The 12,905-nt window shown below is 40.4% G+C and overlaps 1 protein-coding gene across 1 annotated transcript; it reads right to left on the bottom strand.

Annotated features, from left to right (window-relative positions):
• Nucleotides 1-283: 283 nt before the first annotated feature.
• Nucleotides 284-6,836, bottom strand: LOC135112505 (E3 ubiquitin-protein ligase BRE1A-like). The gene is made up of 9 exons (XM_064026920.1): nt 6,825-6,836; nt 6,531-6,601; nt 6,275-6,419; nt 5,504-5,671; nt 3,097-3,223; nt 2,389-2,574; nt 2,057-2,230; nt 1,816-1,938; nt 284-1,247 (listed from the first exon to the last, which is right to left on the bottom strand). The coding sequence occupies exons 1-7, from the start codon at nt 6,834-6,836 to the stop codon at nt 2,196-2,198; spliced, it is 744 nt and encodes a 247-aa protein (XP_063882990.1). The 3' UTR covers nt 284-1,247; nt 1,816-1,938; nt 2,057-2,195.
• Nucleotides 6,837-12,905: the final 6,069 nt, after the last annotated feature.

Genomic DNA, 12,905 nt, shown 5'->3' with positions numbered 1-12,905 from the left:
CTTTCTCATTCTTCTTGCTCTGTGTATTGTTAAATTGGATGGTTATATCATTGTCCCTCCTGTGTTTTAGTGTGCCATTACCTGTCCTCTCTTCCAGCTGATATTTAGTTTGTACTAAAATAGACTGGCATAACTTTACAATTTATACACAAATAACAACATAAACCAATAATGCATTGATATTATGCATGATAGGAGTGGACATTTCCACTCTACATCATTAATGAATGCATGATGAGACGCACACTATTACAAAGCTAATGAGTTCAATACAAACACTCAATAACAATTTCAATAACTTTATTAAAAATAGCAATCTTTATAAATCATGAAACCAACATCAAATGCACAATAATGCAAACACTTTTTACACACACACTCTTTAATGATATTTCCTAATATACAGTATAATTCCAAACAGAGAGAGAGAGAGAGAGAGAGAGAGAGAGAGAGAGAGAGAGAGAGAGAGAGAGAGAGAGAGAGAGAGAGAGAGAGAGAGAGAGAGAGAGAGAGAGAGAGAGAGAGAGAGAGAGAGAGAGAGAGAGAGAGAGAGAGAGAGAGAGTGATGAACTACCTGGGGTCATAAATGCAAAGTACAGGTATCAGTCAGGCAAAGCATAGTGCTTGCCTGTCTCATATGGAATGTAAAAACATGGCTTCATATCATTCCAGACCTGGGATTATGGCCAAAAGTTACCAAGCAGTGCTGAGCAAAATCCAGTAGAGTAATATTCAGTATCATTGAATTACTGACAAAGTAAAGATCATTATGTGCAATGATACTCACTACCTAGGAGCATTTCAGGTTACTACCAAGAGTCTGACCATGCTGGCAGGGATGGTTAGGCTACAACACATTACATACTTCTCCATTCAAATCAGTCAGCTGATTAAATGGTGAGTTAAACCATTTTGATCATCTAAATCATATTAAGGCATTGGATGAGACCTGGACAGCTTGGGTCAACACCATACATAGGTACTCCACTACTCTGTGGGAGACACTTGATTGTGGCAAGAGTCATCACAATACCAAACACCATCCTTGACAAAGCACAGCATGGCCCACTCATCCACAGGAACTGCATGGAATACTACTGTATTCCATGCAGTTTTTAATACATATAATATATTATAGTGAAAGGAACATATTTATATAACATATATATAAGGACGCTGCTTATCTTCTCGAGCTGCTGAAGGTCATGATCTGCTTCCTTTTCCTGCACCAGCTTTGATATCAAATCCTGCAGGAAACAACTGTGTTAATTCACATTTTGAATAAATCTAATAGATGAAATTTCACTTACAACACCTTATGTGTCTCTGGTGACTCATGGAGGACAGATACATCACCTGAGAGTAAATGGTCAGTGAAGAAGTTGACCCTTGATCCTGGCTAATCACATTAAGTACATTAAACACTCCTGTTAACTAATAAATGAGGGATAGATTTCTCTGGAAGGTTACATTACACTACTTCCCTGGCATTTGAAAACATTTTGCTCTACATGAACTCATATGGAAGCTTTACTGCAACATTAAATCTCAGCTAGATGCCAGATGGTGTAGCCTCCATCACAGAGCAAGGTAATGATATGAAGGCTTAGTACTTTGGTCAACACCTGAATAAGAACCGTTTGAGATGCAGCAGAGATCACTAACCTGCCAGCAATTGAATAAGAAGTGTGTGAGATGCAGCAGAGATCACTAACCTGCCAGCAATTGAATAAGAAGTGTGTGAGATGCAGCAGAAATCACTAATCTGCCATGACATGAATAAGAAGTGTGTGAGATGCAAAAGAGAGCACTAACCTGCAGAGTGGTTTTGCTTCATTTCCTCTCATTCATGATGGAGGCTGGCAAGGTCTAACTCGCGTTCTCGAGCTTGTTGCTTCATCACTCCTCGCTGCAACTGGTAGATGGTGATGTAGTCACCTGAAGAAGGATAAAATTCTTCATTAAAAGACCAAGGAAATGGCATACAGTAAACAGTAAACACTTCCTCCACTTCACTTTTACAGATGATTCAAATGAGCAAAAAACATGCACTCACCGATGGACTCTGTCTCCTCATGCACTACAGCATGCTCAAGCTGCTACTTCCTGTCACTCAGCTCAGCCACCTCCTTCATGCTGCAAGTTAACCTGCTCTCCAGGACCCTGTGAGCCTCCTGCAGTTGTTGCAGCTTCTGTTAAAGCTCAGTTCCTCCCAATCCTGTTGTTTCTCCTGATAAAACAATAAGTTTGTTTCTCTCAACTTTTCTTAATACAGCCTCAATAAACAAATCCAATAACAATGCTTTTATTTTGTTATTAATTCAAAAAATTGAGCAACAGTGAGGAAAAATTATTTGCTTTATTATTAGAGAATATAAACTTTCTTACCTTTTGGTTCAGTTATGACATCTTCAGACAACTTTTCATGAGCAAGAGATTCTCCCAGCAGTTTGTTATACTTATCCCTCTCACAGTCTAGCTGAACCTGAAGACTGCTGCACTCACTCTCCAACCTGCTAACCTCAGATGTCAGTGTAGCCACTTGACCCAGCAATTTCCCCTTGGTATCTGTACCTGGAGGTGAAAAATTGATGCAACAGAGGGCCAGACAAGAATGACCAATGGAAGTAATTAGACGTAATGTAAGAAGTGGGTATAAGACTAAGGGAAATAGAAGGGCAATGGAGAGAGGGTTAGATGCACCAGAAATGTCTGTGGAGCCAGGAAAAATTTTAACTTGTAACAGAGATAACTAAGAGCAACTGTGAATGAATAAATGTGATGTAGCCTCATCCCATGACTGGGAAAATGCAAAAGCAGCACCTCAGACACCAGGACCATGATGACTGGCAGCTCCCAAAATTAGCTGCTGGCTTTTGTACTCCTAGTCACCACAGGAGGCTCATCCACAGCTAATCCTATCAGCTGATCATCTTGGGTGAAGTAATTGTTTATCAGTCTGGCTGTTGAGTCCTGATGCAGAGATGTGTGTGTGTGTGTGTGTGTGTGTGTGTGTGTGTGCACTTTGGAAAGCCTCCCTCCAAGGAGAATGTCAGTTTGATATACAAATATATATTCATGTGGATGGTAGCTCACATTTAGCTTCTGAGTTCTCACATGAAGACATGCCATCCTTGTCTTTTTCCTCTGAGGGAGTGACTTTATACTCTGTGATAAGTGCATGCAGCTCACTATTCTGTCTTGTGACGTTTTTGATTTCTATCTGTGAAAGACACAAGAAGGCAGTAAGTTAACTTGTTTAACATGCCACATCATTTTATATATATTATGCCAAGTTTAAACAGGAAAGCCTCACCAGAAGCATCAACTAAAGACCAAAGTGATTAACAAATCTTTCACTTTACCACCCTTAATGACAAAAGCTGATGATGTCCATATCCTGCATTTTTACACCTTCATGATTCCATTAGATTACATTAGATTACATTAGAACAGTATGTGACCAATGACGTCTCCATTCTACATTGCCATGACAAGAATACAGGGCTTTACTGAACATAAACCAAGGACGCCTCCATTCTACATTGCCATGACAAGAATACGGGGCTTTACTGAACATAAACCAAGGACGCCTCCATTCTACATTGCCATGACAAGAATACAGGGCTTTACTGAACATAAACCAAGGACGCCTCCATTCTACATTGCCATGACAAGAATACGGGGCTTTACTGAACATAAACCAAGGACGCCTCCATTCTACATTGCCATGACAAGAATACAGGGCTTTACTGAACATAAACCAATGACGCCTCCATTCTACATTGCCATGACAAGAATACAGGGCTTTACTGAACATAAACCAAGGATTCCCTCCTCCTCTCTCTAAGGGTTAGGGTTCTCTCAACAGTTACAGCGTGGTGTGAGAGATGCAGTGCTGTCAAGGCTTTACTATTTACAGGAAGCAACACACCAATAAATAAATGTTACTTTGGAAATGAAACTGAATAATCAAAGGCTTTATATCTCATGAACTTCCCTTCTTTAATAAACTGTCTTCAAGCTGACAGACTCCAGTAGTATTGCATCTTAGGAATATTCTACAGCTGATTTCATAATAACTGCTCTCTAAAACTGACTACATGCCTCCTTCCCTGCCTCCTACAGACTCTACTCAACAATTGTTGTTATTCTGTTCATGCTGGTGTGACAGTTAACCAGTATATTAATTCCTTAGTTATGTACACTCTAGAATGGTGGTTCATTTTATCTACCAGTGATTTGAATTCCCAGCTTCTAAGTATTACATTATTATTTGTTGATTGGTACCATTTGTATGCAATCAGAGAAAGATTTCAATATAAAAACATATCCATGTTACTGTTACCTTTCAGAATGTAAACCAAAATGAAAGCTATGTAAATTCTTACTTTAGATTATGTTGTCATTTCATTGAATGATGTAATTTCTTGGTTCTTGTGCTTCTTCAAATGCAGTCCCTTGTCTGGTTTCTCTGTCAATTCTAATTTCTTATTGCTCTGTGGAAAAACAAAGTGCAAATGTTTAGGATGAACTGATTCAATAATATTGCTTTCACAATTTCAATATTGTTCACAATTTCTGCAGGAAGTTTACTCCATATATTTACTATACGATTAAAGAAAAAATGTTTGGCCTTGTGGGATTTAAAACGTTTGGGTATAATCTTGAATCCATTATTTCTTGTTAGGTAGAATGAAGGAGGAGGAGGAGGAGGAGGAGGAGGAGGAGGAGGAGGAGGAAAAGGAGGAGGAGGAGGAGGAGGAGGAGGAGGAGGAGGAGGAGGAGGAGGAGGAGGAGGAGGAGGGAGAAACAAAGATAGGAGGGAAGGAAGAAAGGAAGAAAAGGGAATAAGAGAGAGAGAGAGAGAGAGAGAGAGAGAGAGAGAGAGAGAGAGAGAGAGAGAGAGAGAGAGAGAGAGAGAGAGAGAGAGAGAGAGAGAGAGAGAGAGAGAGAGAGAGAGAGAGAGAGAGAGAGAGAGAGAGAGAGGAGTTGGTAAGGAAAATTATTACAATGGTCCAAGGTGAAGAACAGGGACTGGAATGAGAAGTGGAAGAAGCATATAGAATTGGAAAATATAGTGAAGGAGGTAAAAGACCATTAAAAGTGAGAATGAGATCCCAAGTTACAGTAAAGTAGATCCTAGTGAGAACTGGGAAGCTGGCTGAAAATTCAGAATACAAGAATATTTGGGTAAAAAAGAGATATGAACTTGGAAGAAAGGGAAAAAGAGAAGGATCTGAGGAATGAAGCCAAGCAAAAAAAACGAGAGAAGTACAGAGACCGAGAAGCAGAAATTTTATTGGAGGGTACTAGATATGAAACTAAGGAAATGGTATATTCAGGAAAGGGAACAAGAAATGAAAGAACCACAACAGCAGACAGACAAATTGCATGTGGTGGGAGAAGTAGTATATTAAGAGTAATATATACAAAACAAACTTCATGTAAACAAATAAAATTTTCAGAAAACTTGTCACACAAAACCTTATTAACAACTCACCTTCTCCTTCTGCGGCATTTCCTTCCTTCTTATCTTTCTCCTTTCCTTCTCCATCTTCCTCCTCCTCCTCCTCCTCCTCTCCTTCCTCTTTCTTTCCACCTTCCTCCTCCTCTTGTGACTCTTAACTCTCTTCCTCCTCGTCCTCCTCTTCCCCTGTGCTTCCCTCCTCTGAAAGAAAAGACTTGTTTAAAAAGCAAGCAAATATAGTAGTAATAGTAAAAAAAAGTCAATGAAATGAAAGTTTATACACATATGAAATTAGTGAAAATTTGACACCAAACATTCTCTATCTGTAACATTACATCAGAATGACGAGAACACAAGATATGAAAAGTGAAAGGGAATGATGTATATAACAAAGAAAAACATTGTATAATGACATATGACAGGAAAATAATCTTGTATACTTGTCCCTTAAATACTTGCTTCCTTGTATATTAACTCCCAAAATGCTCATTCCTTGTACTCTCATTTTCAAAACACCTCTTCCTTATATATTGTCACTCAAACACTCCTTTCTTGTACACTTATTCCTAAATCACTCCTGTCTTCCTGTATTCTCATTCTCCAAACACTCGTGCCTCTGCACACCCAGTTCCTCAAAACATTTCTTCATTGTTTACTCATCCCGCAAACACAGCAACTTTCTTGTATACTCAGCTCTCAAAAGATGCATTTTTAAACATCCATAACTCCTTTTATTTTCATTCCCCAAACACTCCCGGCTGTGCACACTCCAGCACGTTAACACAATAACCAAGCAATACACACGACTACTGGCACCATCCAGATCTGGCCCCAGCACCCCTGCCTCCTTGCGTGCCAGCTCCAGCAATGCACGGCCACAGCGGCAGTACGCGTCACCACACTCGGGCGCCTGCTCCCCACACAGCTCCACCAGGGACTCTGTTGCCTCCTGGAGTGGTAAGGAGTGTCAGTTAAACCTGGTGTTTACTTTCACTATGATATGAAACAATTAACAACACAGAAAACAACACAACTAGGTAACATGCAACACATACCACACCTAAGCAACAGACACACCTCGAAGGCAGCGACAGCAGATTTGAAGTCCCCACCAGGAGGTGTCGCTTGCCCCTAGAGAAACGGTCGAACGCTGCTGCACTTGCCGCACGTCCAAGGGGAGCAAGCAAACAGGCCATCATCAAACAAGTCTCGACTTTAACCATTCGTAATTTACACCATCATATATTGTGGAGTAACTTCATGTTTAGTATATCTTAACATGGAACATTATTAAGAATGTGTACATGCTTGTACTATTTGATAAATTATGTGGTCAGCTACACTTTCCACTCACACTCTCATCCATCACCAAAATTAAACTAACCCCCTATTACTTTCCTCCCACCCTCAGAATTATTAAACTAACCTCCAGTCACATTCTTCTGACACCCTCATCCCTCACTAAAAATTAATACCAACTGGCAAAATTACCAAACTAACCTCTAAATATCATCCTCCCACCATCTAGTCTCTCACTAAAATTAATCTCACCAAGCACGATTATCAAGCTAATATCCAATCACTTTCCTCTGACCCTCAAAATCCTTTCCAGCTGGTAGAATTATTAACCTATACTCCAGTCACTTCCACCCTCTCATCCCTCATTAAAATTAATCCCAGCCTTCAAAATTATTGAACTAACCTCCAGTCAAAGAAATATCACTGGTTTTGTGGGGGATATTGTCACTGCACTAAGGGATGCACACAATTTCTCGTAAGTTTTCACATTTTGCGTTCAACTGTACCGGTCTAAGTGGAGGAGTGAAAAAGTGACACCTAATGAATAGTTGCCACAAAACTTATTCTCATTACTTTTTGTTCCTTGTCATTTTTCTTTCAGGCTTTTTTCATCATCACAGCAGCTTGAAATTTTGAAAATACATGCTATTTGAGGAGGTAGCTGTACATGTGAAAAAAAAGAAGGGAAACAAACATCCATACTTGTGACTGATATGAAAAATAAACTATACATATAAATGTATATTTCACTTTTCTTTCTAGCAATTAAAAAATGTACATACGACAGTATTTCTTTCTTTTCCTCAATAAATACGACAACAGTATTTTTCCTTCCCTTCAGTACACCCAGCCTTTCCCTTAGTACATATCACAGTACTTTTCCTTTTTGCTCAGTGCATATGAGAATAATTTTCCTTTTCCTCCATGCATATGACACTACTTGCCCTTTTCCTTTTCTTTCCCTAAATAGAGAAGACAAGACAGAAATTTTCTTTCCCTCAATACACAACACTATTTTTTCTCCCACTCTCTCTCTTGTACAGAGTCAGTTTCAATGTACTGGAAGGTTATGCCTACGGGAAACTGAAGGACAACTCAAGCAACGAGTGGACGGGCACGGTAGGAGCTCTGCAGTCAGGGGAAGCTGACCTCACTGTCTCTGAATTGTCCATCACTGAGGAGAGGTTGAAAGTTGTTACCTACACCCAGCCTATCTATATCATCAGGTGAGAGATACAGGTGATGATCAAATAATATTTTAAAGATGTTGAACAAAGTGCTCCCTTAACAGATTAATTGGATCAGCAAAATGTTCAGAATATGAAATGTCAAATAATTAGATTGATCTATCTATATGCCAGGCTGGCAGTCCTATACAGGGTGGCCCAGACACTACACTATACACTCACATACAACATTGACACTGTTAATCCAAATTCTAATCTATTTATCTATATACCAGGCCAACAATCCTCCCCAAGACACCGCAGACAAATCACCACACATTCACACTCTTAACTTCATTATTATTAACGATTTAGCTGTCTATACATCAGGCTGGCAATCACACACAAAATGGCCCAAACAAGGCACCACACACACATTCACACTCTTAATATCATCTGTCAGCCCCTAGTGGAAAGGGACAATCTTGTGGCCCACCATACTACACCTCAGGAGGTCAGACACAGCATTCAGTTAACAAAAAATCACATTAACACCCACTCCCCACAGAACATAGTAACACAAAATCAGATTAACACTCACCCCAACGTCACATTCACAAGACAAGTTCTCATCCCACAGCCGTAAACTGTTTGCGGCCACCTACGAGGACCTTGCCAAGAAGATGCTTGCCTACACAACCCCAACGGACACAGCTCTGTACCGGCGCATCCCGGCTAACACGACAGGCCTCGCCAGCATCCTCTTCTTCATCGAGCGACTCCAGAGGTGCTACATACCCACGGGGGAGAAGCCTGTTAGCATGGGAGTTGCTGCTGGCTGGTACATGTTGTCAGCTCTCCTACAACAAGGTGAGGACCTGTTGAGGTGTAAGACTGGTCAGTTCAAGTGTTGGAGCATTTAGTGTTTGGTAAGACGGCTGGTACATGTTGCCAGCCCTCCTACAGCAGGGTGAGGACCTGTTGGGGTATGAGACTAAGTTGAATGCAAGGGTAGTGGTGTTTAATGTTTGATAAGATGGGAATACAGAAAGACAGTTATTAAAGGATAGATTTAAAACTGGGAAACTTTACATGATACCTGGTGTATTTTCATAATTGAGCTGATATTAACTTGAATTAGTTCTGGCATGAGCAATATAAGCAAGTGGTGTTAATATGACTGATATGGATATCAAGTAATGTATTTAATTTTATCAGTAGTTCTCTTCATATGATGATATCAACAGTTTTCTTAGTAAGATATGAGATATAAATCTTTTAGAAATGATGAGAAAAACTCTTAAATTGCATTTTCATCTCTGAAACATTTTAAAATGGTCTTTTCTACATTTTTAAATTTAAAAAGATGTGTTACTTTCAAAGATTTTAAATTGCCTTTGCATCATCCTCCATGTCTTAAAATTGCCTTTTCATGGCATCTTTCCCTCCTCCTCTTCCTCCTGCAGGCTCCAACACCTACCCAATCAGCACTGCAGCACGGGTAATCTACTGGGTTGGCTACAGTGTGTCCCTCATTGTGTACACATCATACTCTGCCACACTGGTCTCACATCTTGCTGTGGAGCAGCCTGCACCTCTGCCATTCAGCAACCTGCGGGACCTGTCTAGGCAGTCAGGCTGGATGCTGGATGCAACAACAATGACCTCTTCCAAGTGACAGCCTCGGTGGGTCCTTGGCTTCTTGCTGTGTGAACTGATATACCATCCAGTGGTTGAGAGTTGAGAGAGAGAGAGAGAGAGAGAGAGAGAGAGAGAGAGAGAGAGAGAGAGAGAGAGAGAGAGAGAGAGAGAGAGAGAGAGAGAGAGAGAGAGAGAGAGAGAGAGAGAGAGAGAGAGAGAGAGAGAGAGAGAGAGAGAGAGAGAGAGAGAGAGAGAGAGAGAGAGAGAGAGAGAGAGAGAGAGAGAGAGAGAGAGAGAGAGAGAGAGAGAGAGAGAGAGAGAGAATTTTGTTCAGTGCCAGATTTAGGAGTCCACAAAAAGACCAGCTGCCCAGGAGCCTCCACAATCTGGGGTCTCCACAATCTGAGGAGTCTCCCACATAAATATTCTGTAAGTGAAAGAAACTTAAATTAATCAAACACTAGTTTTCTATGAACTAAATATTTTTTTTATTACTATCAAAATAACCACTTGTTTCATTTACACTAAATAAATATGTTCCTTTCACTATAATATATTATATGTATTAAAAACTGCATGGAATACAGATACAAAAATATTAATATAAATATTTCAGGTAGATGGCCTCCACACTCAGGCTGCTCACAGGCCTCCACAGACACAAATCCAGCCCTTGATTTGTAAATTAATTATCTTATTTAATTATTTATTTTTCCTTTGTAAGAGGAGCACTGCCTTAGGGAGGGAGAGAGAGAAAGAGAATAATAAAAAAAAAAAAAAAAAAACAGATGCCATTTCTTTAAGAAATGGCATCTGTAATAATAATCTGTTATATGCCATAATAAATTATGGCATATAACATAAAATGTTATATGCCATTTGATAACAGTTTTCTATAGATCTAAGTGTAACTCAGTAAGTTTGTAACACACAATCTCCCTCTCTTAAATCCAAATTGCTTTATTATCACTGGGAGAGGCTGGGATGGACTGGGAGAGGCTGGAATGCACTGAGAGAGGCTGGGACGGACTGGGAGAGGCTGGGATGGACTGGGAGAGGCTGGAATGCACTGAGAGAGGCTGGGATGGACTGGGAGAAGCTAGGATGCACTGGGAGAGGCTGGGATGGACTGGGAGAGGCTGGAATGCACTGAGAGAGGCTGGGATGGACTGGGAGAGGCTGAAATGCACTGGGAGAGGCTGGGATGGACTGGGAGAGGCTGGGATGGACTGGGAGAGTCTAGGATGCACTGGGAGAGGCTGGGATGGACTGGGAGAGGCTGGGATGGACTGGGAGAGGCTGGAATGCACTGAGAGAGGCTGGGATGGACTGGGAGAGGCTGGGATGGACTGGGAGAGGCTGGAATGCACTGAGAGAGGCTGGGATGGACTGGGAGAGGCTAGGATGCACTGGGAGAGGCTGGGATGAAAAGGCTGGGGCTGGGGCTGAGGCTGGGGGAAAAGGTCAAGAATGTTGGGTGTATCTCCAAGACAGTCAGGAATACGAGTAGGGTGTTGCACCAATTGCTCTAGGTCATGGAGGATAGCAAAGTTGTAGGCTAGTTCACCAGGATGGTCAGTGAAGGGAGAGGAAAGCCAAAGCTGGTGGTGAACATTGAAGTCTCCAAGAATGGAGATCTCTGCAAAAGGGAAGAGGGTCAGAATGTGCTCCACTTTGGAAGTTAAGTAGTTAAAGAATTTCTTATAATCAGAGGAGTTAGGTGAGAGGTATACAGCACAGATAAATTTAGTATGAGAGTGACTCTGTAGTCGTAGCCAGATGGTGGAAAACTCAGAAGATTCAAGAGCGTGGGCACGAGAGCAGGTTAAATCATTGCGCACATAAACGCAGCATCCAGCTTTGAACTGAAAATGAGGATAGAGAAAGTAAGAGGGAACAGAAAAGGAGCTACTGTCAGTTGCCTCAGACACCTGAGTTTCAGTGAGGAAAAGAAGATGAGGTTTAGAAGAGGAGAGGTGGTGTTCTACAGATTGAAAATTAGATCTTTGACTGCGAATGTTGCAGAAGTTAATGAAGAAAAAGTTGAGGGGGGTGTCAAGACACTTAGGGTCTTTGACAGAAAGGCAGTCTGACCTGGGGACATTTATGGTCCCCTCCCCAGATGGGGACTACGAGGCTGGTGTAGGAGTCGCCACGATGATTTTAAAATTTTTGAGTGAAGGGTGTGTGTGTTATTAGGTGCTTGTAGTTTTGTGTGGAGGAAGAGAGTTGTCTTTAGAGGGCAGGCTATGACTGCCCCCTTGTGTTGTGAGACACAAAGGGAAACGTTCAGCGAGGTCACAGCTGGGTTTAATGATAAGTTCACAGCACCCCCTGAACAGTGCTTTAGACCTCACTGGTAGTAATTATCATTTAGGCAGATGTCTACTGCCTCCTCATATATATATATATATATATATATATATATATATATATATATATATATATATATATATATATATATACCCAGCCAACATTGGATAATGGGAGGCATGTGGGTGTTTTGTGGGCTACTTTATGGGTCCCATGTGGGCTACCCACATTACTGTAAAACACAGGTTGTTCTTGGAGATTTAAACTTTTTGCATTTATAAATATTCATTCACATGACAGTAAAGATTCATTTTACTAACATGCCAGTTTCTCTTAAACCAAGCAATTTACGTGTAATCTTATCTTACAAATGGCTTGAGGCATTCTCTAACCCTCTTGGAAAGTTGACAGATATAAGTAATACTGCTAATTTTCATTGAAATATTAAAAGAAAATTAAATAAATAAATAAATAAATAAAATAAATAAATAAATAAATAAATAAAAATCTTTTGGTTCAGTGATGTTCCTCATTTTTTGTCCAAGGTTCTAACCATACCTAAACTAACTTAACAACACCAAAACTAACCTAACCATACCTGCTGTAACCTAACCATACCTAAACTAACTTGACCACACCAAAACTAACCTAACCATACCTGCTGTAATCTAACCATACCTAAACTAACTTAACCACATCCAAACCTAACTACACCCAAACTAACCTAACTGTACTTGCTGTAACCTAACCATACCCAAAACTAACCTAACTACACCCAACCATATCAAACCTAACCTAACCATACCTAAACTCAAGGCAAGGTATGGCGTGTCTAGCCAGTGGTAGCCATAATTATTTCCTATTTTCATCAATAAGAAAAGGCATTGAATTCAATTTAAAAAAAACCTTTCAATTATTGTTAAAGGTTTGTAGAAAAGAATATATCAAGAGCTAGTGTTATTTCATAAGATAGGTAATGAAATACTGGCACATTAATAAAAGTGATATCAAGCCTC

This window comes from Scylla paramamosain, chromosome 24, assembly GCF_035594125.1.
Source record: "Scylla paramamosain isolate STU-SP2022 chromosome 24, ASM3559412v1, whole genome shotgun sequence".
Lineage (NCBI taxonomy): Eukaryota > Metazoa > Arthropoda > Malacostraca > Decapoda > Portunidae > Scylla > Scylla paramamosain.
The sequence above is the reverse complement of the archived record's forward strand: the minus strand, read 5'-3'. Positions and strand labels throughout refer to the sequence as shown.